Source organism: Squalius cephalus, assembly GCF_949319135.1.
Source record: "Squalius cephalus genome assembly, chromosome: 1".
NCBI classification, from domain to species: Eukaryota; Metazoa; Chordata; class Actinopteri; order Cypriniformes; family Leuciscidae; genus Squalius; species Squalius cephalus.
In genome coordinates, this window is record NC_137122.1 from 53,371,929 (window position 1) to 53,398,969 (window position 27,041).

The window sequence follows — 27,041 nt, forward strand, 5'->3', positions numbered from 1 at the left end:
GCATTTCCGTGAGCGCTGACCAATCAGAGCGAAAATACCCCTGACTTCCTGCTTTGGCTCTCTGAGCCCTTACAATAATGCTGGGAATAATAATAAACGGGTTGCTGATGTTTGTAATGCTCGGAATAGATGAAGACGCGGAACACAATCATTAGACTACACAGAGGGTGAGTTTATTAGCACATCTGAGCGGAATGTGAAATCGTTATGTGTCGGAATTTATATTCGTCGTATTAGGCTACTATCATTAAACATCATAAATCATAAGGCGAAAGCAAGTGCATAAATGTTTTACATTTAATTAAATGAAGCAGAGAATAATACGGCTGTAATAATGGATCCAGAGAGACAGGTGCGAGTTGACCACTGGTGTCCAGTAACAGTTACCTGTAGGCTATCTCTTACTTACCTAGAGTTGCATATCTTAATGTGTGTGTTATTAGTTATTATATACATGTATTATTGCTTGATCTATATGTGAATCAAAATAAATAAGCAAGCTGTAAAATACAATTTGTGTAATTTTAATTGTGAACTGTTTGACTGTCTACTGAATATTATTTAGAATTTCAATTTTATATTAAATAAAGTATATAAAATATATACTATTGTTCAAAAGTTTGGAGTCATGCAGTTTTTTTTAAAGGAAATTAAGACTTATTCAGCAAAGACACATTCAATTGATATTAAAGATATTTATAATAATACAAAAGATTTCTATCTCAAATAAATGCTGTTCTGTTTTGCACTTTCTATTCATCAAATAATCCTGAAAAAAAAAAAAATGTATCACGGTTTCCACAGAAATATGAAGCAGCACAACTGTTCTCAACATTGATAATAAGAAACGTTTCTTGATTATTATATCATCATATCTGAATGATTTCTGAAGGATCATGTGACACTGAAGACTGGAGTAATGATGCTGAAAAATTCAGCTTTGATCACAGGAATAAATTACATTTTACAATATATTAAATTAGAAAACAGATCCTTTCATTTTCGCTTCACAATATTATTGTGTATTTTTGTTCAAATATGCAGTCTTGATAAAGATAAACAAATTCTTATTGACCTCAAACTTTTGAACAGTAGTAAATCAGCAGCAAGAGTGTACGTGTGTGTATATATATATATAATTTGTTTATATATATATAATTTGTTTATATATATATATATATATATATATATATATATATATAGTACTGTGCAAAAGTCTTACTGTAGGTACATCAGTATGTTGAACAAAAAAATTGTTTTATTTATATCTTTTGCTGTAGTGTGTCAGTGGGAAATATCAGTTTAGATTTCCATTTTGCCATTAACTGTAATAATCCAGTGAGATCTGTGTATGCACAAGGAGTCTGACAGCAGCCGGTATGATCTGATCTCACCATCATCGAGTCCGTCTATGATTACATGAAGAAACAGAAGAAACTGAGACAGACTAAATCCAGAAAACTGTCTCCAAGACGCTTGAAGAAACCTTCCTGCAAAGCTACAGCGCTGTGAGAAGTTCTTAGGCTGTTGTCAGACTCTCTTTGTGCTTACAAAAATATGAATGTTTGGAAATGTAAACTGATATTTCCTACTGACACACTACATCAAAAGATATAAATAACTGGCTTACAACCATTTTGTTTTTTGGTCAAAAATACTGACGTGCCTAATACTTTTTGACAGTACTGAATAAGCCATGTTATGTATATTTCGTATAGCACGGTCAGTAGTGCTGTTGACTGCGTGTGCTCTGCAGGGCCGATGATGTCCGGGTCGCTGCTGTGGGCGGTGGATGTGTACGGGCGGGTGTTCAGTCTGTCGGCTCCTAGGGGCCGCTGGAGCCGCGCTGCTGATATAGTGCTGGAGCTGAAGCGCGTGACGGGCTCTCATCAGTGCTGCTGGGGCATCGGCTGCGACCATCACGTCTATCTCAATGTGTATCCCAGTCAAGTGCCTATACGCCACCAGGAAGAGACCTATGAAAACCAGGTGTGCTCAGTTTCATTTTCTTACTCGAATTTTCAGTTCAACTGTGATTTGGCATGATTAAATACTGGACATAATAAGGTCCCATTTGTTAAAGTCGTCATGAAACGGAAGTTGCGAAGTTCTGTATTTCCCTATTGTGACGTAGGAGTGAAATTAATGAGAATAAATGTTGGGCGGGGCTTGATTTTGTCCATGTAGAATTGATTGGATGGTTGTGGTTTGCTATTGGCTGATCTCATGTGAGTGACAGGTTGCTCCGCCCTCACACCAGTAAACGCATCATCAGAGAGAAGAGAGGAGGGGAAGTTATTCTGATTCAAGATTACAAAGCACATGAATAAAAAAAAAAAATGTAGGTTACACTTTATTGTAAGGTGTTACTGTGTAATTATAGATTTAAGTAATGAGTAATATTAATTAACTTAATGTACTGTACTTAATACATGGTTAGGAATAGGGTTTGGTTTAGGGTTAGCTGGTATGATGTATAATTTATACTATAGTAAAGGACGTGTAACGTGTAACAAGGTCACTGTAAAATAAAGTGTTACCATCATTTATAAATACTGCAATATTATACTGCATTAAAAGCAAGAATTGTCCATTTTGATTTCATGGTGTCTTAAACATTAGTTAATGCATTAACTAACTTTTCTAAATGAAGTAGGAAAATACAACAGGTTATTGTTAGTTCATGTTAGCTCAGGTCCATTAAAGACCTATTATGCCCATTCTTTACAAGATGTAATGTAAGTCTCAGGTGTCCCCAGAATGTGTCTGTGAAGTTTCAGCTCAAAATACCCCACAGATCATTTATTATACTTGTTGTAAATACACATTTTTGAGTGGACGGAAAAGCATTCTGTTTTCGTGCATGTATTTTTAAATGCAAATGAGCTGCTGCTCCCGCCCCCATTTCCAGAAGAGGGCGGAGCCTTTACAACTAAGTCCTCTTTCACGTCTTATTGCACATAAGCTGTCAAATACGCACAAGGTTATGTCAAATACACACAAAGTTCACATAAACCCAGTCAGTTATGTCTGTGAATGTAAACAGCAAATAAGGAAACCACATGTGTATATTAGATCTCTGAAGCTTAATATACAGTACCTACTGCTATACTTTTAATATGAATCAAACGATAAAAGAAAAACAGAAAATCACTCACTATTCTGATTGAATTAACTTAAGTAGGGCCCATGATTTACTCGATAGAGAAAACGTGGACGAAATCATGGAAACCAGTCATAAAAAAATGGAATTTACTGTATAAACCAGAATTTCACAGAATTTGTAAATTTTAATAGATAAAAAAATAGCAAGTCGGTTTCATTTCCTGCACACACACTGAAGCACGCGTGACGCTCGCGGTGTTTTCAGCCTCTGCCGTCTCACTATATGAGGACATGAATGCATGAACTTCATCTCCAGAGCTGCCCTGAGAGTCACTTCACCAGCATTTAACCATTTCATGTGAGAAAAACTATTGTCATATCATACACACACACAGAAACTCACAGCATCCCGTCAAAATAAAAGTTCGATTTAACTTGAGAAATTGTGACAGAAATATATGACTGTTGTACAGTAGAAATTAGCTACGTTTCAATGTAATAATAATACTAACACTAATAATAATGACAAAAATAATATTAACAAATTATTTTTAAAACTTAATATTTTAAGGAATATTCTTAATTTTTTTATATTTTAATTATTCAATGTTTAAAAACACTTAGACTATGTCATGTGTGTATATATAAACCCATTTTCCAGTTACGCATTATTTCCACATCTGCATAGTTGACGATTACCGCATTTTACTAGAATTGTAATGAGACGTGTTTGTAAACCATGTTTTCCGCCAAAATAAAAGCTCCGATGCAGTTTCCATCAAAATGAAAGATCGTGTGTTTCTCTTTCAAGTATAGAAGTTAGTACAAAACTAATTATGAAAGTTTCCTTTATTTTCCAGTGCATTTGTTTTACAAAATATGGCTATTACTGTCATGGGATTAATATTATAACTAGGGCTGTGACATTAACGCGTTAATTTCGATTAATTAATCTGAGAAAAAATAACGCAGATTAATCCATTCCGTATTGACCTTTGAACCTGGAGCCGTTCTAGCCACCATTCGACTGTAAAATGAAGGAGGGAGACGAGAACGCGCTGGCGCTGCCTGGATCATTGATTGGAACATTTACTTATAAAAAAACAGCCGGCATTTCAACGTTGATTCACCGGTGAACATAAGGGACCAAGGTCGAATCAATGTTGGATTATGTTTCGATTGTGCAAAACGAATCAACGTTGAAATCGTGACGTTGTTTCACTGTTGATGTCGTGACGTTGTTTCATTGTTGATTTCGTGACGTTGTTTCACCGTCTCTTCTTTCAATATGGGTGAATAAAGATTGTATGTCGACGTTGAACCAATGTTGAATTATGCTTCGGTTTTGCAAATTGAATCAACGTTGATATCGTGACGTTGTTTCACCGTCTTACTTTCATCATGGGATAATGAGTCATGACAATGCTGACTGAATTACTTGCAGCAATGGCTTAGTTAAACACATTTAATAAAAATATAATACATGTTCAAGATTGTAAAACAAGTTTTATTCTGAAAAAACAAAAGTCTAAAAATACTTTCTAAAACAGATGAAAAACATCTCAAACTTTAAATTGCAGCATTTTCGAAGTAATGTTAAAAACCTGTAAAGCAAGTGAATAATGTTTATAATTTAATATTAAATGTATAATTTAATAATGTTCAATAATTTAATAATGTTCAATTGTATTGTATTGATTATTTGCTAGGCACAATTATTTCAATGCTCACCCTTTGAACATTTGAACATTATTTCAATAACATGTTCAACACAATTATTTTGAATTGATTGACAGCCCTAATTTATATGCAATTAAAATGCGATTAATTTCGATTAATTAATTACAAAGCCTCTAATTAATTAGATTAATTTTTTTAATCGAGTCCCGGCCCTAATTATAACTATTATTATGTAGTAGTGTAATGTAGACTGAGACTAATAGTTTGAGTTTTTCTTTGTTCAGTTTGCACACTGAATATGGGTTGGAGCTCGTTAACTCTCAAAGTGTTCCAGATTGATGAATTTTACATTAAAATGCACAAAATCTTCTTTTGGGGGGAAGAACCCCTCCAGAAGGCCCCAGGTCCACCCACCACAGTTTTACTAAATATCCTGTGGGAAACACTAGTATTGCTATGCCAATGCAGCTTATAGCTTATTTTAGGATTCATCCCTGTGGAGGTATAGTTCAGTTGTATTATTACATTTAATTTTGGAGTTATTTCATCTGTCAACTCTCACTCGTTCCTATACTCACTCGTTGCATGGCATTAGTGGTTTTAAGGAATAGGAGTTGGTATACATATTCAAGGGCGTCCAAAGATGGGTGGTGTTTATGGTCATAGTGGGCCAGTCTGGGCCAAAATGCCAGGGCCGATTTTTTTGTCCCAGTCCAGACCTGGTGGGGTCTATGCTAATAGGACAGAGTCCGTCGACAGTCGTGGGCAGGTCCTAATCATTAGTGACATCACAAAAACTACAATCTGCAAACGGCTTGTTCTGAGACACTATTATTATTTATGGGGATTAAAAAAAGAGGAGTGTGTGGACTTTTACCATTATAGGGTGGTTGTGTAGGTACACACACTGCAAACAAACATTTATGTTCAAACGCCATGTAAAAGTTGAAGTTTAAATTAAATTATTTGAACAGATGCAACTTTTGAACTTTTTATTAGTAAATGTTAAAATTAATATTGACAAAAACTAATAAATGCTTTAGAAGTATATGTATCTATATATATATATATATATATATATATATATATATATATATATATATATATATATATATATATATATATATATAAGGGCTGTCAAATCGCGATTAATCGCATCCAAAATAAATATAAATATAAATATAAAATATAAATACACACACCTGCATATATATTTAAGAAAAATGTGTTATTTATATGTAAAATATTTATATATAATATAAATTATATATAATATAAATATATATATATATATATACACAGTATATACATGCAAATATTTCTTAAATATATACATGCATGTGTGTGTATTTATATATAGAAAATAATTATACACCGTACACACACATATATTATGTAAAAACAAACTTTTATTTTGGATGCGATTAATCGCGATTAATCATTTGACAGCCCTAATATATATATATATATATATATATATATATATATATATATATATATATATATATATATGCTAAGATTCTCTGTGTGTTTTCCAGAGGTGGAACCCGGTTGAAGGTTACACAGACACACTCCTCCCGACAGACCGCTGGCAGTGGACGGATGAGTCCGGCTCAATCCCACAGCCTCTTCACAGCTTTGAGCTGCCGTCTGCTAACTGGGAGTGGGAGGGCGACTGGTATGTGGATGATGAAAGCTGTGGGAGAGAATCCACTGAGACTGGGGTGAGGGACACAATCTCATAAACTCACCCATCCCAAACCTAACCTAACCTACTCTACGCTTACCCTCTGAACCCAGCACTAACCTCCTCCTGTGCTGTCAGGGCTGGGAGTATGCAGTGGACTTCCCTGCGTCCTTCAGCAAAGACAAGAAGTGGAATTCATGTGTCCGTCGCAGGCGATGGCTTCGCTACAGGAGATATAAAGCGCTGGGATCATGGGCCAAGGTATAATCTATCAACTGTAGTTACTTCAGTGTTAAACAGCCAAAGATCAGCCAACCAATCGTGACCCTGGATCACAAAACCAGTCACAAGTCGCACGGGTATATTTGTAGCAATAGCCAACGATACATTGTATGGGTCAAAATGATTGATTTTTCTTTTATGCCAAAAATCATTAGGATATTAAGTAAAGATCATGTTCCATGAAGATATTTTGTACATTTCCTAGCTTAAATATATAAAACATGTATTTTTGTGAGTGAATGCAGCACAATCGCCAACATAAATGGACAACTTTCAAGGAGATTTTTTCAATGTTTTGATGTTTTTGCACCCTCAGATTCCAGATTTTCAAATGTTGTATCTCTATCCCTATCCTAGCAAACCATACATCAATGGAAAGCTTATTTATTTAGCTTTCAGATGATGTATAAATTTGTGGTCCAGGGTCACACACAGTCTTATGTTATCTAATGCTCTATATTTAACACCCATTGAGAATGTGTGTTTTTGGTGCAGGTGCCTCTGGACCGGGGCAGACCTCCACCCGAGCCCTTCATTGACCTCAGCTGTGGAGGCTGGGACATGAGCCCTGAGAAGCACATTCACCTGTGGGCCGTGTCCCAACAAGGGAAGGTTTGTGCAAAGGAGTATGCCTGATTTAACACAAGTCATGTGCAATGTTGTTGACTGCACAGAATATAATGTACATAACTATACACTACCATTCAAAAGTCTGAGGTCAGTATGGAAATAAATTAAGAATTTTATTCAGCAAGGACACATTGATTTAATGAAAAGTGACATTTATAATGTTACAGAAGATTTCTATTTCCAATAAAAGCTTTTTTTAATTTTCTACTCATGAAAGAATCCTGAAAAAAATTACGGTTTCCACAGAAATAAGAAGCAACACAACTGTTTTCAACACTGATAATGATCAGAAATGTTTCTTGATCATCGAATCTGCATATTAATGTGATTTCTGAAGGATCATGACTGGACTGGAGTAATGATGCTGAAAATTCAGCTTTGATCACAGGAATAAAATACATTTTACAATATATTAACCTAAAAAATAAGCAGCAGAATTGGATCCTAAGCTAAAGTGTTACCAAAACTCTTCAAGCAGTGATGCTGTTGTGGTTGCATTGCAGATTTCTGAACACTAGAGGTCGCTGCTGTCCTGTTCTGTGATTCAGTGTGTTCAAAGGCTGTTGCTTTAGTAGTGTTGATCTAATGTTACAGTATTTATTAATACAGTTTAAGTTTTAATAATTTTGTTGTGATTTCATGGTTTATTAAATATTTCTATTAAGCTTTAATTTATTTAATAATAAAGCAAATTAATGTATTACATATATTTATTTATTTATCTTTTTCAGTTTTTGTTTTAGTAATTGTATTGCTGAAACTGAAACATTATTTCAGTTAGTTGCCAGAGCAATATTTCTAATTTTAGTTTATTTTGTTTTAGTTTTTCATGTATGTTGTTTTATCTCGGCTTTATATCAATCAACAGAAACGATTTATACTAGTTTGAGGGTACCTTTACAAGACAACGATATGCTTAAAATGGAGAAGTAAAAACCCTGTATTCTCTTGCCAGGCCATTAGATGGCGCTGAAACACTATAGACTGAACACATAATACACATGTGCATGACGTCATCGTCTACAGAGATTCACGTTTTTGTTGTTTACACGACACCGTTTTCAACTAAAAACGGAAGACTTTTGATGTGTTTTGGCCGTTCGTTTACAAGAAAACAGCGTTTTGGATGCCTGAAAGCGCAAAGTTTTAAAAACGAGTTTCGAAGTGCAAGTTTTTGCAAGTTTTTCTCTGTGTAAACAACAAAAACGTGAATCTCTGAAGATGATGACGTCATGCACATGCGTATTATGTGTTCAGTCTGTAGTGTTTCATCGCCATCTACTGGCCTGGCAGCAGAATACAGCGTTTTTAGTCATTTTCATGGATCCGTGTGAATGGGGATCGTTTTGACAATGGTGTCGTCTGTGCGCGGAAAACTCAAAGGAAAAACGTCTCGGTTTTAAGCATATCGTTGTCACGTAAATGTACGTTACCCTTTGAATCCCGTTTTCAAAAGTTTGCGTTTTCTTCCAGCCAAAGCGCCGTTGTTGAACAAACGGCCAAAACGCACAAAAAGTTTTACGTTTTCAGTTGAAAACAGTGTTGTGTAAACAGCCCCTCAGTTCACCTGTTTGCAGTTGCAGGGCAGTTTTGTGACCACTAGAGCTCACTGCTCTTCTCTGACGTCCCCTTTATATTTTGAGCTCAGCCAACACCTCCTTATGGATTAACCACTTGCTCACAAGAATCTGAACAATTTCCCAGCCTAGTGGTTAATTTAAACACTCGCTGAATGTTTTGTCATGTTTATGATGTGTTAATATTCTATTCCTGCCACCATATAGATCTCAGGTGTGTGTGTGTGTGTGTGTGTGTGTGTTATCTCTACACAGCTGTGGTCCCGCACAGGCATCAGGCAGCAGAACCCGGAGGGGACACGATGGGAGCCCGTCCAGGTTCCCCGAGAGGTGGCACAGGTCAGCGCCGGCCCGAAAGACCTGCTGTGGGCCGTTCTCTGGGATGGACAACTGCTGGCCAGGACGGGCATCAGTAAAGACTGTCCTAAAGGTCTGACACTAACAGATTTATTCCTGTCCTTTGAATTCACACACACAGAATGCAGAACATACAGTACACGTTTTGAATGACATCTATTTACGGTCAAACTGTGATCATGGTCACGGTCATGTCAATAGCATGAAAGAGGTATGTACACACAGAGGCCCTAAAGAGCATGTAAGACACTTGCGCCACACTCAAAAATGTTTGAATGTCATTGCAGACAAACATGTGAAATCCGCACGTCGGTAAATTAGGGAATGAACTTGCGCTCCCGGGCGCGGTTCAGCGAAAAGAGGAGGCGTGTTCCGGCGCAAACGTTCCCTGGTGCTATTTTGCAGTTTCAGAAAACAATTGTTATTCAGATGCTATTTTAAAGGCGCATGCTTGGCCATAATCAATGTAGCGTGTGCACAACGCACATACACTTTGCTTCTCTCATCTACACAGACGCAGCAGTTGCCATTTTTACAAACCATACATAATAACAAGGAAAAATATTACCACACGAGCGAAATCATTGTGGTGTCCATGAAGATTTGAAAAAATAGGCATAAATCTAGCTTACACATTTACCCAAATTATTATACGCCTGTTTAACCGAAGCTAATTTGGGTGGGTTTCTCCATCCCCATACAATGTCACTTTTCTGTGTTCTACGGCCCTGACAAGAACGTCGCGAACCGCTCCTGGTGCCGCCTGGCAAATCCGCCGTTATAATAGCAATCCGCCATGGAACAAGCGCACCTGCTCTTAAAGGGAATGTGAGATGTCGCTCTGATTGGTTTATTTCACGTTACGCCCAAACCACACCTATGAGTAATGAAGCTACTTCAGACCAACCCATTCTAGATTTGCGTCGAGATCCGCCCACAAAGTTACTTGCGTTTCGAGTTTGACACTTGCGTTTCAGATCGTTAAAATTGGGCCCATTGTCTTTGAATCAGCTGGTGATTTTTAGTGGACGTTTGAAGTCAGTCCTAAAGTTCACACAGGTGTCAAGGATCACATTAATTATCAACATGATCAGCTAATGCTTGACAACTGCAAAGTGTCTCAGTACTTTTTGTCTTTGTTTTGTAGTGCATCTATTGAAACCTAACTTAATACAGTAACTTTTAGTGTAGCTTAATAGTCCAGACTCGTTTGAGGTCAACTGTGCCTGAAACTACACTCGAGAAAAGGAAGTGTGCTTAATTGTATTGGATGTGCACTTGTAGTGTACTTCAAATCCTAAAAGTATATTTTTAAAAACTACTTGCAGATAATATAATAGTAATGAAACAAAAGGCCACTTGAAGAGAGACGCTTTCATGACTGTTTCTTAACACACTTATGTAGAAAAAGTGCTCTTTGTAATAATGTCAAATTTTTAAAGTACATTTTAAGTCATTATGTTTTGAAAATGTGTCGTACATGTGTTGACCAACACACTAAATCACATGTGAAGTACTTGAGTACTTGATTATATCAATTATACATTTAAACTTAATTGCAACTTCATTATATAATTATAAATATATTTAAATACATGACAAAAGTTCTAATAGAAACGACATGAGTATAATTGAGTTTATCAAAAAAGTTTAATTCCTACTTAAGTGGGTCAAAAAAAGCACTCTTGAGTTCAGCTAATTAATTCAGTTTGCACTTACCTACATTCTTTTAAAGTATATTATTTCCTTAATAAGTACTCTGTTTAAAAGTATGCTGAGGTGTACTTCTTTTACACAAGGGTATGTCGAGCATCTGTGTTGAAGTCTAATCTTCAACGGAGAGGTTTGCATGTTTTCAGGCTCATCGTGGGATCTAGTTGAGTCTCCAGGTCAGAAAGGAGCCGTTCATGTTGCAGTGGGCGTCGGTGTCGTTTGGGCCGTTACTAAGGACAACAAAGTAAGACGATATTTAATGCTCTGTACACCGCTTCGCCTTGACATTTATATTACGGCTATGGGTTTTGCACATTCATTTAGTGCTATTAATTTAAAGGATTACTGTAAGAAATTAAAAAGAAATTCTGTAATAATTATTTTCTTGCCATCAGAGTAATTGTGCAACTTCACTGTTGAGTAAAAATGACCCAGATGATACCTGGATGCCTCGTCATGTGACAGTGTAGCATATTACTGAAATGTTTATTGTTGCATAAAGAGTTCAGTGTGTGTGTGCGTGTGTGTGATGATAGGTCTGGTTCAGGAGGGGTGTGAATTCCCACAATCCCACTGGCTCAGGCTGGATCAGCATTGGTGGAGAGATGGTGATGCTCAGCGTGGGGCCCAATGACCAGGTGAGATGAGTGGAGTATCATATTATACTGCCATACTGTCTAACAATAAACACACTCTCTGTAGAGCAGTTTTCTGCCAGGTGCTTCGTATACTGTAACATGTAAACATGTAAACTGACATCATGTAAGGGGGCCTTTGAATTTTGTCTTTGACATTGGGGGGCCTTAAAGTCCCCCTGTGGTGAAAATCAAGCTTTTAATGTTGTTTATATGTCTATGTGGTGTTTTTAATATGCTTTAAGACAAACCATGTGTAAATTCATAAGTCGACACCATTGCTGAGTATTTTCTGCTTAAAACTGCAGTGAATCAAAGACAGTCTCAAAAACACGCTTTAAAATCGCTGGTGTTTCTGACGTCACAAACTACCTTGTAACCAATCAGGTCAACGTGTGATCGTCAACGAGTGGATCTCTGAGCTGGTGTGAGTGGGTGGAGGCGGGGCTCATTTGCATAATCATAGAACCGTGTATACTAAATGAGGCAAATGCGTGGTTACATTCAAGCTATTTTAAGACATAAAGAATTTTTTTTCATGGAAAGGCTTGTTTAGTTCGATTTAAAAACGAACCCTGACGATTGCTCTGTTAAGGCTCTGATATACTCACTGTGTAGTCCTTTTTCGTTCTTCGTTTTGGGATAAACTCTGGTGAGGTTTAACTGATTTAAAGGGGTGGTTGATTATGATTTCACTTTTCTAACTTTAGTTAGTGTGTAATGTTGCTGTTTGAGCATAAACAACATCTGCAAAGTTACAATGCTCAAAGTTCAAAGCAAAGGGAGATATTTGCTTTTAAAGAAATCGCTTTTTAAGGACTACAACAAACGGCTGGTAGAGACTACACGAGCTTCCTCCCGGGTTAGTGACATCACTAACCCTAAAATTTACATAAACCCCGCCCCCGGGAACAAGATTTATAGATTATCAAGACAGAATATGCTAATCAATGACTAGAAGATAACTACACATATTTATAAGCTTCATAAACTCATCAACTAACCATTCAGAAATGTCCTGTTGCTTCTACATGTTGTCACTTCTTCTTGAGTCTCTCCATCTTTCTGACTTCGGTTTGAACATAAAAGGCTAAAAGTTTTTGAAATTTTCAGTGCATGTCTGTGTGAGTGCAAGCTGTTGAAGCTCCGCCCCCTGTGCCGGGAGCAGCAGCTCATTTGCATTTAAAGGAACAGACACAAAACGGTGCGTTTTTGCTCACCCTCAAAAAGTGACAAATTTGATATGCTATATAAGAATATCTGTGGGGTATTTTGAGCTAAAACTCCACATACATACTCTGGGGGCATCAGAGACTTATTTTACATCTTGTGAAAGGGCATTATACCACCCCTTTAAGATTTCAACACGGACCAAAGACATCTAAACGAACCAAAAACAGGATGTACCAGGTGAAAATCAAAAGTCATATCACTTAGAAAAGTAATCCCAGCAAGCCACATGATTTGAGGTGTCATCTTATCTGTAGTGCAAAAAGTGCAGGGCAAGATAAGTTTAATAATTAAGAGTTCTGGGTTTGTTCAAATCATTTGCCGTTAGTATCAGCGATAATAATAGTGATCTTTTTACTTTGCAAACTTCACTAACAAGCGATGAATCACTCTGGATAGAGTTCATTGCACTCACACCACGCTTTAATCACTGTTGCTGATATCATATTTCATCTGGTGATATTGTAATAATCATTTTCTCCTGTGTGGACAACTCTAGGGGTCCCAGTACTTGCCCTTGGGGGACGCCCATCTGCTGTGGGCCGGGAGGGGGGGGGCAGACAGTTCTGGTTACACTCCTGTTCTCACATGAAGCTTCGAGGATTAACCATCATTAGATCCTCAGACCAATATGTGCACACAGCACAAAAGCCCGACTGTATTCACTGTCCATGTTTATACGCACAAACACCCATCGTCCAATCAGCTTCTCCAGCTCACACTGGCTCCTCCTTCCCGCCAGGACAGGAATGTAAGGTCTGGTGGAGTTGGGTGTCCGTGGGTGTTGATTACTAGAGCCACTGAGTCTCAGTGTGGAGTTTGCAAGCGATGCAAACCTTCTCTCTGCATCTCTCTCTCTCTCTCTCTCTCTGTAACTTGACCCTTAGATCGCCTGGCTCAGCCCAGCCATATATATACACCTCCAATTCTTTCACCCGCGCACAGCCATATGGGAGCGTCTAATTTGAGTTTGGCCGCACTCCGCCATTCCATACTTCACATTTCATTACTAACCGCTTGGACCGTGTGTTCAGCTCAGCTGCGACGCTCATATTTTGAACCTGTTCCTCAATTTGACTTAATCAGAAACAATAGCCTGTCTGTGAGAACTATGTCAGCACATAAAAAGTAAAGATTAGAAGATTGTCTCATTACATGATGATTTTCTGATGCCAACTTCGTTATAATGCAGTTGATTTTATTATATTGTGTATTATTGAGATGGGTCTCTGCGATCGTATATTTATAATAACCATAATATCCAGTTGTCAGATCCTCTCCGAACTTCCAATGTAAACACGGCCATTCAAAAGCTTTGTGTGAATCTAAGTGTGTGAATCAGTGTGAAGTTACTAAAATAGAGGCTTTTAAGGAAACTTTTAATGTTTAGAGGATACATGAGAAATGACTCAAACGGAGTGATTTTGTCCCAAATGTTTTGATATCTCAGCTTGAAGAAGATATAGTGATGTGATGTATATTTATATATATATATATATATATATATATATATATATATAATCTCTATATTTTATGTGTGTTTTTCTGTGACGCAGGTTTGGGGTGTTGGCAGCGATGACCGGACCGTGTATTTTCGTCATGGCGTGACAGACACAGAGGTCACCGGAAGGTCATGGGTCGCAGTGTCGGCCCAGCTTGAAAGCAGCAAAAGCATAAATCATTCCAGGTAGTGGAAAAACACTGTACAGAACAGTGATTCACGACATGGCCTATTTAAATAGGATCCAGAGGTTTTGGTGTTGATGAAGGGTCACTTGAGCTTTATTGATGGGGCACTTGTCCAGCAGGATCCTTATGTTTCACGTCCGTCCAGCAGATGGCGCTGTGCCGGTCAGTGCTCTGAATGGCTCTGTGTCTTTCTCAGTGTCCGTGTGGACGGTGACGCCGGTGTGTTCGGTGGAGATGTCACCGCTCCTTCCCAGGGATCCGTTCTGGGCTGTGACGACACGGACATCTCGAAGCCACGTGTTCCCAAGATCACGAGTGACAGCTTTATCTCTGCGCTGGTTTCGGATCGCTCCGCTCCACTACACGACCCAACAGTGCCTCCCAATGTACCTGAGGGAGACCAGGTGACCGGCCAAGAGTCCGGTTCCTCTGTCCCGACACCATGGAGCAATGTAGACCTGGAGGAGATGAAGGCCTCGGTTCCCAGGAGCTCAGTGGCCACGTATCCCATCGAGCTCCAGCACAACACGGTAGAGCAGGAGGACACGCCGCCCTGGGCCTGGGTAACCGGTGGAGGATGTGACATCCATTCCAGATCACATGTCGACTGGTTTAACACCTCAGGTGCAACCCAGTTAAAGGGATAGTTCATCATTTACTCACCCTCATGTCATTCCCAACACTTCACTTGAAGCCTCTATGTATAATGCATTATAGGTATTGATGTTGGCCAACGCGTTATATCTTTTCATAAATAATTGTAACCAAAGTTCAAATGCATTTTAATATTGGCTATTAATATTGGTTGTTTTAATGCATTACACTTTCTAAAGGTGTAACAATGTGATTCATGAGATCATACAATGCATTACAGGGCATAATTAATACTTTTATAATGCGTTGTATATATATATAAAGGCTTTAAGTAAAGTGTAACCGGTTTGTCAGAATGTGCAAATGCCTGAATTGACCGAGGCTGCCAAGATTAAAGACAACTTAAAGGTATCATAAAAGCAGTTTATTCAGCACATACACTATATTCAGTTTCACAATGGTATATATTCAAGAATGCCACATCAAAACGTGTGACATTAATGATGCCATACAGCACAGGTTCTCATGCGTCTCATTATCGATCATGTGCCACATTTGAATATGAACATGAAATAGACATGAGAGATAAGGAATTTGACATTCGATTTTAATGGCTTAATTTTATATTCATAATGTTTTGTGGATAAAGGCCATTGCAGAAATGGTTAGTAATGGCTTTGACTGGTAAAAAATCATCACACTGCACAACATTCACAGTCAATATTGTTGCACATTTAAGACCTGTTTTTAATTCTGAGCTTACCAGGGACAATGCACATCCCCATTAAAACTTTTTGAAAGAAATGATTTTATTCAGCATTAGTGTCGGCCCAGATTCGGGCTACAGCTGGCACTTGTTGTACCAGATGTGGACCGGATCTGGGCCGACACTATGTTGCTGTCTGGGAATGCATCACACCGATCAAAAGTGGCAGTAAAGATTTATAATGTTACAAAAGCTTTCTATGCATTATTTTTTTTTTTGCACTTTCTATTCATCAAAGAATACTGAAAAAAAATGATCCTTGTTTCCACAGAAATATTGCGCAGCACAACTGCTTTCAACATTGATAATAATCATAAATGTTTCTTGTGCATCAAATCATCATATTAGAGTGATTTCTGAAGGATCATGTGACACTGAAGACTGGAGTAATGATGCTGTAAATTCAGCTTTGATCACAGGAATAACTTACATTTGCAAATACATTATACTTTTTTTTTTAAATTGTAATAATATTTCACAATTGTACTGTTTTTTACAAATGCATCTTTGTTGAGCATTAGAGACATCTACCAAAACATTAAATAATCTTATGAACGGTAGTGTAAGGGTAAACAGGGTGAATGATGTCACTCCCTCAATTATATATATATATATATAAAAAAAAAAAATCAAAGAAATTGGCAGGGAGGTTTGGTGATATAAAAGCAAGTCTCTACTGTGTTTGATTCTCTCAGATACCGGGCCGCTCTCTCCAGCCATCACCCCTGCCCTCGGTGCTTCACACACAGACACACACACAGAACCAGGAGCCGCCGTGGAGAAGGTACTTCACTGTGAGCGGCACATGAGAGGATAAGTCAATGGTGGATCTCAAATCATGCTCTGTGTGTATGTGTGTGTGTGTGTGTGTGTGTGTGTCAGTCCGTGCGTGTGACGACAGGTCGTATGTGTTGGTGGAGGGACTGGCCTCCTCATGAGTGGGAGGATGTCAGCGTGACACTGGAGCAGGTCACCGGTGCCGGAGCTCAGACAGGAGACGTACTTTACCTCTACTACACTCAACACCTGGAGAAGAAGGTAGCACACCGTGCCCTTGTCCCCTTATTATTACTACAAAGTGCACTTTTTTAAAGTCTGCCTCTGGTGCTCGTCGCATGTCTATATTTTAGTTCGATAATGTTTTTGGTAACACTTTATTTCGATAGTCCACTTTAGACATTCTACTAACTATAAGTAACTGTGCAACTACATGTCAACTAACTGTCATTAGAGTATTAGTAGACTGTCTGCTTAATATCTGCTAACTCTTTATTTTGATGCCCCCCCAACAGATATTCTGCTGACTAACTTGGTAACTACAAGCCAACTTATTCTGAACCCTAACACCTAACCATAACCTAACAGTCTACTAATACTCTAATGAGAGTTAGTTGACATGTAGTTAAAAGTTTCTTATAATTAGTAGAACGTCTAAAGTGGACTATTGAAATAAAGTGGAACCATGTTTTTTTATTTAATATTTTGTATTTTCAGGGGATTTTATGATACTAAATTATATTTACACTGTATTTAAAATCCATTTACTCACTTTTCGAGCACAGACCTGAAAATTTAGTTAAACTTAAACTGTCATAAATCTTGAATGCTTCAGAGCACAGACTTGAGTTTGATCACTTTTTAAAGACGACACTTGGCAAATTATTGCTGAAGTGATTTTTTTTTTTTTTATTACATTTATTGTTATTAAAAATGCACAAAAATACTATTTAAAATTTTTATATGAAATATATATTTTCAATCAAAAACACATTTTACTCTAAAACTGCAAGAAAATCAAAGCCAATCTAAACAAGTTGTGTTCCAAATTTGAGCTTGATATCTCAAAAAAAGAGCTTTCAGTCAGATTTAGTTTGGCCGCAGTACCAAACGTCTCCACTAGATGAAATTCGTCTCCCATTAATTTCCAATGCTGTCATTTTTGACTGCCTGAGGAGCACAAGTGTGACTATTATTTTCAGGACCATTTAACCTTTTCAAATAATGTCCATACATTTTTTGTGTGTGTTTATATAGCAAGTGCCAAAACTTTTACCAAGTTTTGTAACATTCCGATCAAGTAAAAAAACAAAACGTAAAATTTTTCGACTGGAGAGCACCAGATTTGTTTCTTTTTTTTTTACTATTTTTTTTTTTTTCAATTAAACATTAAAGATTTGAAGTACACTACAATTCAGTACAGTTAAATGCACTTCTTTTTCACATGGGTGTGTAGTATATCAACAGACACATGTTGACTACATTTTTAAAAGAAGAGTTCAAAAGCAAAATTTAATTATTACAGTTTGTGGACTCTTTCAGTGAATGTCATTAAAAATGAAGATCAAAATGTGTTTGTGTTGTTGAAGATATGAGACTGTAATTTAATCCCATGATTGTCCTGATGTGTGTGTCAGTATCTGTATGCTGTGATAAAGGAGGTGACGGCCCTGGTGCCCGTGTTGAGGGACTCTCTGTACACTGTGGCGGTGTACACAGCAGAGAGGACCAGGCAGAGAAGCCCCATCTTACTGGCAACTCCGTCGCAACAAGACTTCAGTACCTGGGTAAAAAGCCCTTATGATCAGCACATTTGGATAAAAAAAGATCTCTATGACATAAAACACACAAAGGGTCCAACATGCATGCAATCTTACATCTTACCTGCCATGATCCTGTATTTGCATAATCTTCTTTAAAGTGCCCCTATTATGCTATTTTAAAGGTTCATAATTTTGTTTTGGAGGTTTTCTACAATAGGTTTACATGCAGGGTCAAAAACATATTATAAGAGACATTGCAGCATCACAGAGTCTGAAACTGTTTGATAAAGGATTCAGTCTCTCTAAACCTCTCCTTCCTGAGAGCCTCCTCTGCTGTGATTGGTCTACTCTGCTTTAATTGGTCAGATGACCCAGTCTGTTGTGATTGATCTACTCTGCTCTGATTGGTCAGATGGCCCAGTCTGTTGTGATTGGTCTACTCTGCTCTGATTGGTCAGATGACCCAGTCTGTTGTGAATGGTCTGCTCTGCTCTGATTGGTCAGATGGCCCAGTCTGCTGTGATTGGTCTACTCTGCTCTGATTGGTCAGATGGCCCAGTCTGTTGTGATTGATTTACTCTGCTCTGATTGGTCAGGTGACACAGTCTGTTGTGATTGGTCTACTCTGCTCTGATTGGTCAGATGACCCAGTCTGTTGTGATTGGTCTACTCTGCTCTGATTGGTCAGATGACCCAGTCTGTTGTGAATGGTCTGCTCTGCTCTGATTGGTCAGATGGCCCAGTCTGCTGTGATTGGTCTACTCTGCTCTGATTGGTCAGATGGCCCAGTCTGCTGTGATTGGTCTACTCTGCTCTGATTGGTCAGATGGCCCAGTCTGTTGTGATTGATCTACTCTGCTCTGATTGGTCAGGTGACCCAGTCTGTTGTGATTGGTCTACTCTGCTCTGATTGGTCAGATGGCCCAGTATGTTGTGACTGGTCTACTCTGCTCTGATTGGTCAGATGGCCCAGTATGTTGTGATTGGTCTACTCTGCTCTGATTGGTCAGGTGACCCAGTCTGTTGTGATTGGTCTACTCTGCTCTAATTGGTCAGGTGACACAGTCTGTTGTGATTGGTCTACTCTGCTCTGATTGGTCAGATGACCCAGTCTGTTGTGAATGGTCTACTCTGCTCTGATTGGTCAGATGGCCCAGTCTGTTGTGATTGGTCTACTCTGCTCTGATTGGTCAGATGGCCCAGTCTGTTGTGATTGGTCTGCTCTGCTCTGATTGGTCAGATGGCCCAGTCTGTTGTGATTGGTCTACTCTGCTCTAATTGGTCAGATGGCCCAGTCTGTTGTGATTGGTCTACTCTGCTCTAATTGGTCAGATGGCCCAGTCTGTTGTGATTGGTCTACTCTGCTCTAATTGGTCAGATGGCCCAGTCTATTGTGATTGGTCTACTCTGCTCTAATTGGTCAGATGACCCAGTCTGTTGTGATTGATCTACTCTGCTCTGATTGGTCAGATGACCCAGTCTTTTGTGATTAGTCTACTCTGCTCTGATTGGTCAGATGGCCCAGTCTGTTGTGATTGGTCTACTCTGCTCTAATTGGTCAGATGACCCAGTTTGTTGTGATTGGTCTACTCTGCTCTAATTGGTCAGATGGCCCAGTCTGTTGTGATTGGTCTACTCTGCTCTGATTGGTCAGATGACCCAGTCTTTTGTGATTGGTCTACTCTACTCTGCGTTCAGCCCCGACAAAAAGTTTCAAAATGTTTTTTAAACGGAAACGGTGGTGCGTTGAACACCCTGTTCTGATGACGCAAGAGTTGCAACTATGGCAGCTGAGAAGGCCATTATTTGTGTTACTTTTGAAGAATTTTCTGAGCGTATCTCAAACCCTTTTGCACACTGTTTCCAGGAAACATGTCGTAACCGTAGCAAAACGTTGCGCACCGGTTTGAGCTTGAACGTGCCCCATGTGACCCAGTATGTTGTGATTGGTCTACCGCTTACAGTGTATGTCCATTACTATATCTGAATTTCAGCTCTGGATCTTCTTCAGCACTTGATACACAGTCAGTGATACAAACAGTAACGATGGCATCTGTTTTTCCTTATCAATTTGAGCGCAAGTCCTTAACCTTTGGAAGAACATAAAAGTGGATTTTCTTTGGAAGTGCAGAAAAAAGCATCTTCTCGACATGTCAACATCACAAACCAAACTCTTCTAGGCCTCAGCTACAACAGTGTTTGAGAGTAGAAGTAGACGTCTTGCAGACCTTTTTCATTCACAAACCGCTATATTACACACTGCATGAAAGGTTGCATCCCAAAAAAGCATAATAGCCACACTTTAACAACGAATACATTCTTCTCATGTAGAACATATGTCTGCCCAAAATCAAAAGACATTTTTTTTTTTATATTTGCACAAAGAAAATGAGATTTCAAGAGTAACAGCTGTTTTTGTGTGTGATCTTTGCAGCTGTCTCTGTTGAACAAGTCGTGTTGTGAGTCCAGAGGTCTTGGAGACCATCCATCCAAACAGGCGCTGTGGGCTGTGACATGTAAAGGTGATGTCATGGTGCATGAGCCGTCACCCAGCCTGGAGGCCCCGGCGCAGTACTTGCCCTGCGATCACATGTAAGAACCTCCCCATCTGTCTGTCTATATCTCTGTTCTAAACCTAGTTAACTGCTTCACTGTCTGCTGTCTTCTACATCGACAGCACCTTCACATGCCACTCAAGCAAAGCACACAGGAGACCCGACTCACAATTGATTTCTATAGAGTTTGGCATTAGCATGTTGCTAAGCTAACAACACAATATTCTAGAAAGCTTGTAGCACACACAAATATTGGGCACAATAGTTCATTTTAAAGTAGATTGAACTATGTTTTTATGAATGTACGACTTTTCTATACACTCCGCCTGCCATCTCCTTTCAACGCACTGCATTGTGGGATTAGGTGCAATCCTGTCTTTCAGTTTGGCCAGAGGCGTCTTATAAGCAGTTTTGGGGAAGCTACTTTAAAACTAGCTAAGCTACATTTTTTCAAACAAGTAATTCACTAAACTACAAGTTACTAAGAAAGTAGCTTTTTCTTTCTTTTTTAAATGATTTAAGAGGGCAATGCATTTTTATGAAACTATAAGATTATATAATTCATAACTTAATCAGAGCAATATTTCTCTGGTTCTGTGGGGTTTTGGATGAATACATATTTATGAGGGTGACGACTATTAACTTGATCTTATACATTTATACTTAAGATAACTAAAAAGAGAGTCAAAAACATAGTGATGAACAGAAGCAATTAACTATATTAAATATAGTACAAATATTCGATTAAAAAACAAAATATTGCACAAGGGTTTCTGTGAAGAGACTTGAATCAGTGCATTGTTTCTAAACGTATATTGGCATGAATCTAGTCAATGAAACAAATCTGACTCTAAATATGAAAGAGGACAATTTAGCTTGCTTGACTAAAACTGTGTGCAATACAGTATGACAATAAAAATAGCAGTGTACGGTCGGTACATGTAGCGTTTGGTCATTAAAACCATTATTTTATTTTAATTATACTTCAAGTTTTTATTAAGTAAAGTAAAATGATGTTGAAGCATATTTTCCAAGTATACTTTACGTAGTAAGTACACTAATATCAATGCACTCGTAGTCTACTATTTCAACAATTCTTGGGACTAAATTAACCCACTTTTAGCTTAGAAATGTATAATTTTAAGCATACTTGAAGTGCAATAGTTTACTTCTAAGTTGGGTTTTTTTGCGTTGCAACTATAATAGTGAACTTATAGGTATGTTGCTATTTTACTAGTTATATCCCAGCTAACGAAAATACGTTCCAAGAACGTTTTGCTAATAATTTATGAAAACGTTATTTCTGAATGTTCTCTGAACTTTCAAAAATGTCCAGTTTTCAAATGTTTTAAAAACGTTTTTCTTGGTTCTGTAAGATTAAAATTAAGGAAACATTCCATTTCATCCAAATTTGCAAACAGTAAATAGTCAGTCCCTCCCAAACACGCCTAAATTGCTGTCCAGATAGGCAGCTCACTAGGTTTTGAGCTGGAGTTTCATAATTTCATAATTTAAGCTTGCATGTCTCCCAACTGTTTGATTTGGTTTGGTTTGGTGTGTGTGAATGTGTCTGTCATTGTAATGTGTGTGTGTTGTTGGGCTTGGCATGCTTCATGTGTCTGTCCGCGTACCTGCTGTGGGCTCAGGTTCTGGCGGCAGGTTCCTGCTCATCTGCTGTGTGTGGAGTCTAGCAGTCTGGGTGTGGTGTGGGGCATCGGTCACGATCACACAGCCTGGGTCTACACAGGGGCCGGCAGGGGACCATCGGCTCCGGGTAAACATGCATCCTAACCCTAACCCTGCATGCGGCTAACCCTGTCTCTCTCACTAACCTACGTCCAGTTCTGATGCCCAGCCAGACAGCAACATAGGCCCCATTTACACTGCATGGTTCAAGTGACCCAATTCCGATTTTTTCCTCTCATGTGGCACAGATCGGATATGACCGGCGAATGTGTAAGCAGGAAAAAAGCACATGGATTCCGATATTCTCAGATCGGCTTCAGGCCTCACTTATATGTGGAAATAAATCTGATATGAATCGGATAGGTGCATTTGCGTCTGCCATTTTAAGCAGACAAATCGGATATTTCCCAGTAAATGCGAGTCGTACGTCATTAAAAAAGGGGCGTCAACTCAGGTGGACACCAACTGCGATCACATGGCGCGATGGAGGACGAATAAGGCTCAACACAATGGAGTAATGTGGAGGTTGTATGTCTTTTGAGCCTTTGGGGTGAAGAGACAGTGCAGGCAAAAATAGAAAATAGTGCAGATCATTTTGTCATTTTGTCTGCGTCTGCATCCATTGCATATCGCGCTGTTTTACTTCCTTTTCCGGGTCAGAACGTTTACATTGGGTTGTTTCGGCAGTGCATAGTGTAAATGCAAATATCGGATACGGGTCACTTTTAAAAGATGATGTAAGCGGGTCGTTCAAAAAATCGGATATAGTCAGCAAATCGGAATTGGGCATCAAGACCTGCAGTGTAAATACAGCCATAGTGTCGGCCCAGATCCAGCCCACATCTGATACATGTGGATTCAACGCGTGCCAGATGTGGGCCGGATCTGGGCCGACACTGTTGCTGTCTGGGCAGCAAACAAATACATGTTCTAAGAATGTCTTGCTAACGTTTCCATTAAGTTATATGAATGTTATTTTTTGAATGTCCTCTGAACGTTTAAAACTTTCCTGTTTATATGAACTTAAAGATAACATTCCATTTTGCAAACATTTTCGGAATGTTTCGGAATGTTCAGAGTATATTCAAAAGTAACGTCCAACGAAAGTTAGATGAACGTCCAACTAAAACGCTTCAAGAAAAAAAACATTCCATGAACAATATATAATAATGTTTTTGTGCTAATGTTTTGAGAACATTATTGAAGACAAGATTGCGAGATCAAGATCACTTTTTGCGAGAACATTGTCAGAACGTTAGCCAACATTCAGAGAACGTTGTCCCTGTTAGCTGGGTGAGCATATGCTGTGTTTTGGATGCTGGTGTGCTGATGTTCCAATGAGGTTTCACCAGCAAGTCTCTCTTAGTCAACCGGCTTAACTAGAAAGACACTGTTTTGCTGGTGCACCAGTTAGACCAGTACCGAACCAGTATAAACCAGCCTGAACCAGGATGCAGTTCTTGCTGGTCTAAGCTGAACCTTGCATCAGGATGGGATATTCAGTATACTAGGGGTGTGACGATACCCTCATGTCACGATTCAATACATATCCCGATACTGAACTCACGATACGATATTATTGCGATACTCCAAGTCCTATGATAAAAGGTTAACAAAAAAATTACTTTTGATTAAAATGTTAAATTTGGTTTTACATTGTGGGTGTAAATGAATAGGCTTGGACTTGGTGCTGGAAACCCAATGTACAGGACAATGGTGACCAAAAATATTCATTTTCAATATTCAGAATTATTTTAGACGAATATGCTTGCACTGTCACTGACTAGATATATTTAAAATAATGTAGGCCACTTTTTACTGGTAAAATGAGACATTTGGCATTATCAGGACCCATAAATATTCCCCCATTGCATTATTATACATTATATTCAACATTATAGTAGTTTAATGTAGTACTGACACTAAACGCATTTTTGTATTGCGATATATTGTGACACTATATATTGTGACACCCCTGGTATATACAGCACAGTATGTTAGAATTACATTCAAAACATAGTCACGGATCTTCCCAGTCATCTTTAACCTTCCCAAAACACTGTGTCCTCATTCCCTAATTACTCGTATTTATATGCACTGGAGAACTTCTCTCAGTTCCTCCTAATTCACAACTCTTGCATACACACATCAATTTGTACGGAGACGGGACATCGGGACATTCTCAGCATTCCCCTGAGAAACTTTGTGTTCGCTCACAAAACTTTTTGCATTCGCTCGTTGCATTCGTTTCTCAAGGGAATCTCAGAGAGAACGCAAAAATATATACATCCGTAAATTTGTTCTTAACCTTAATGTTAACGAATTAGCAATTTTCTAGTTGAGCAACCATATGACCGAGGTTAGTAATCTACATAATACACGCCCAAACAATCTCCATATAAGGGCTTTTCTGACCTCTCCTTTACAGCCTTTCATTACTAAAACTATTAAATTATGGAATTATTTTGGTAATTGAAATAACGCTGCAATAAAATAAAAATAGTAATTTTAAAGGGACAACTTAAACTTAAAACTTACCTAACAAACTTAGAAATTTTGCCTAGTAAAATGATCAAAACACTTCATTAAACAAAAAAACAAAAAACGAATAAAAGTGACAAAATTACCAATACTTAAAATTAAAATGTAATTATAAAAATAAAAGCTAAATTCAAAATATTAATAAACACTATAATAGTATATAAATAATACAAAAATAGCACTGTTTCCATTAAGAAATACTGTATATATGTATAATTACAATAAAATGTTACATGATTATGTTTATATTACCTACATTTTTCATAAATTTAGAATAAATTGCGATTTGTTTTGTTTGTTTTTTAATGAAAACACTGTATCATTGGATTCCATGCTCAAATCCGTGCGTATGCACAGTCGGTGAATGTGAACCAGTGTTTTCTTATTTTCCCAATTGTACTTTCATTTCAAATAAGACATCATTTCAGTCTAGATCAGCATGTCAAGTGTTTATTTGAAAGAACAGTTGCGTCTGCCTGATGTTTGAATCTGTCGGATTTCAGGAAATGAAGTAAGTGATGTGAGGAGCGTGTGCATCTACGAGAACCAGCGCTGGAACCCAATGACGGGATACACAGACAAGTGAGTGTAGTGTAGCGGAGCTGATGTGTGTTTGTTTAAAGCAAACGCTCAGTGTGTGCTCTCTTCCTCAGGGGTCTTCCCACAGATCGCTACATGTGGAGCGACTCGTCAGGTCTGAGAGAGTGCACTAAAGACAACACCAGTACTCCCTCACCACAGTGGACATGGGTACAAAACCACAGCCTTCTGCTTCCTGTAGCATTTACAGTGCAGTGCACGTTTGTGTCTTTGCAAATTTATTTAGATTAGATAGTTATCGTCTGTGAATGATTTCTACGTCTCGTGCTCACAGGTCTCTGATTGGGCCGTAGACTACAGTGTCCCGGGAGGGACAGATAAAGAGGGCTGGCAGTACGCTGCAGATTTCCATGTGTATGTTGATTTTTGGACATATTAATGAACGGTAGTTAGACGTTTTTATTTCAAACTAACATATATTATATGTTTTTTTATGTACATACAGGACCTTTCACGGTTATAAGACAATAAAGGATTTTGTGCGGCGCAGAAGGTGGGCTCGGTGAGTTCACATTTTTGCTGATTTTGACCATTTTGATACATTTACATTAACATTTTTAACAACATGTTATTTCTGTTTCTTTCTAATGTTGGGCAAAAAATTAAACCACAAATTCGCACAGCAGCCCCTATGGAAGCCCATTTCTGCCACACAAGGAAAAAATACTGCTTTTGAAAAACATAATTATGACATCAAAAGTCAAAATTATGACAAAAATCCCAAATTATGACATACTAAATCATTATGAGATGAAGTCAAAATTATGACACAAAAAGTCAAAATTATGACAAAAATCCGAAATTGTGACAAAAAAATCAGAAATTGACATACTTAGTCATTATGAGAAAAAAGTCAAAATTATGACATAAAAATCTGAAATTGACATATTGTCACTATGACATAAAGTCAAAATTATGAGAAAAAGTCGAAACTATGATAGGTCAGAATTATAATTTTAAAGTAAAAATGATGACATATAAACATTATTTCATTATGTGATAAGTCACAATGATAACTAGAAATTCCAAATTATTACATGCTAGGTCGGAATTATAACTTTATAGCCAAAATTATATGACATTAAAAAATCTAAATTATGACTTACCAAGTTGAATTATAACTTAAAGAGTTATAATCATTACATTAAAAAGCCAAAATTTTGACATAAAAAGT

At 38.0% G+C, this 27,041-nt stretch overlaps 1 protein-coding gene across 1 annotated transcript in view; it reads left to right on the plus strand.

Moving 5' to 3' along the window:
• Nucleotides 1-42: 42 nt before the first annotated feature.
• Nucleotides 43-27,041, plus strand: part of tecpr1b (tectonin beta-propeller repeat containing 1b) — a 32,234-nt gene continuing 5,235 nt past the window's right edge. The window contains exons 1-19 of the mRNA XM_079873981.1: nt 43-167; nt 1,757-1,989; nt 6,324-6,509; nt 6,611-6,733; nt 7,250-7,366; nt 9,217-9,391; nt 11,178-11,275; nt 11,568-11,669; nt 14,453-14,583; nt 14,782-15,209; nt 16,641-16,729; nt 16,828-16,983; nt 18,360-18,509; nt 20,920-21,077; nt 22,687-22,814; nt 25,771-25,849; nt 25,921-26,017; nt 26,142-26,221; nt 26,313-26,369. Of these exons, the coding sequence (XP_079730107.1) occupies nt 1,762-1,989; nt 6,324-6,509; nt 6,611-6,733; nt 7,250-7,366; nt 9,217-9,391; nt 11,178-11,275; nt 11,568-11,669; nt 14,453-14,583; nt 14,782-15,209; nt 16,641-16,729; nt 16,828-16,983; nt 18,360-18,509; nt 20,920-21,077; nt 22,687-22,814; nt 25,771-25,849; nt 25,921-26,017; nt 26,142-26,221; nt 26,313-26,369 (2,582 nt within the window). The 5' untranslated portion in view covers nt 43-167; nt 1,757-1,761. The remainder of the gene's footprint in view (nt 168-1,756; nt 1,990-6,323; nt 6,510-6,610; nt 6,734-7,249; nt 7,367-9,216; nt 9,392-11,177; nt 11,276-11,567; nt 11,670-14,452; nt 14,584-14,781; nt 15,210-16,640; nt 16,730-16,827; nt 16,984-18,359; nt 18,510-20,919; nt 21,078-22,686; nt 22,815-25,770; nt 25,850-25,920; nt 26,018-26,141; nt 26,222-26,312; nt 26,370-27,041) is intronic.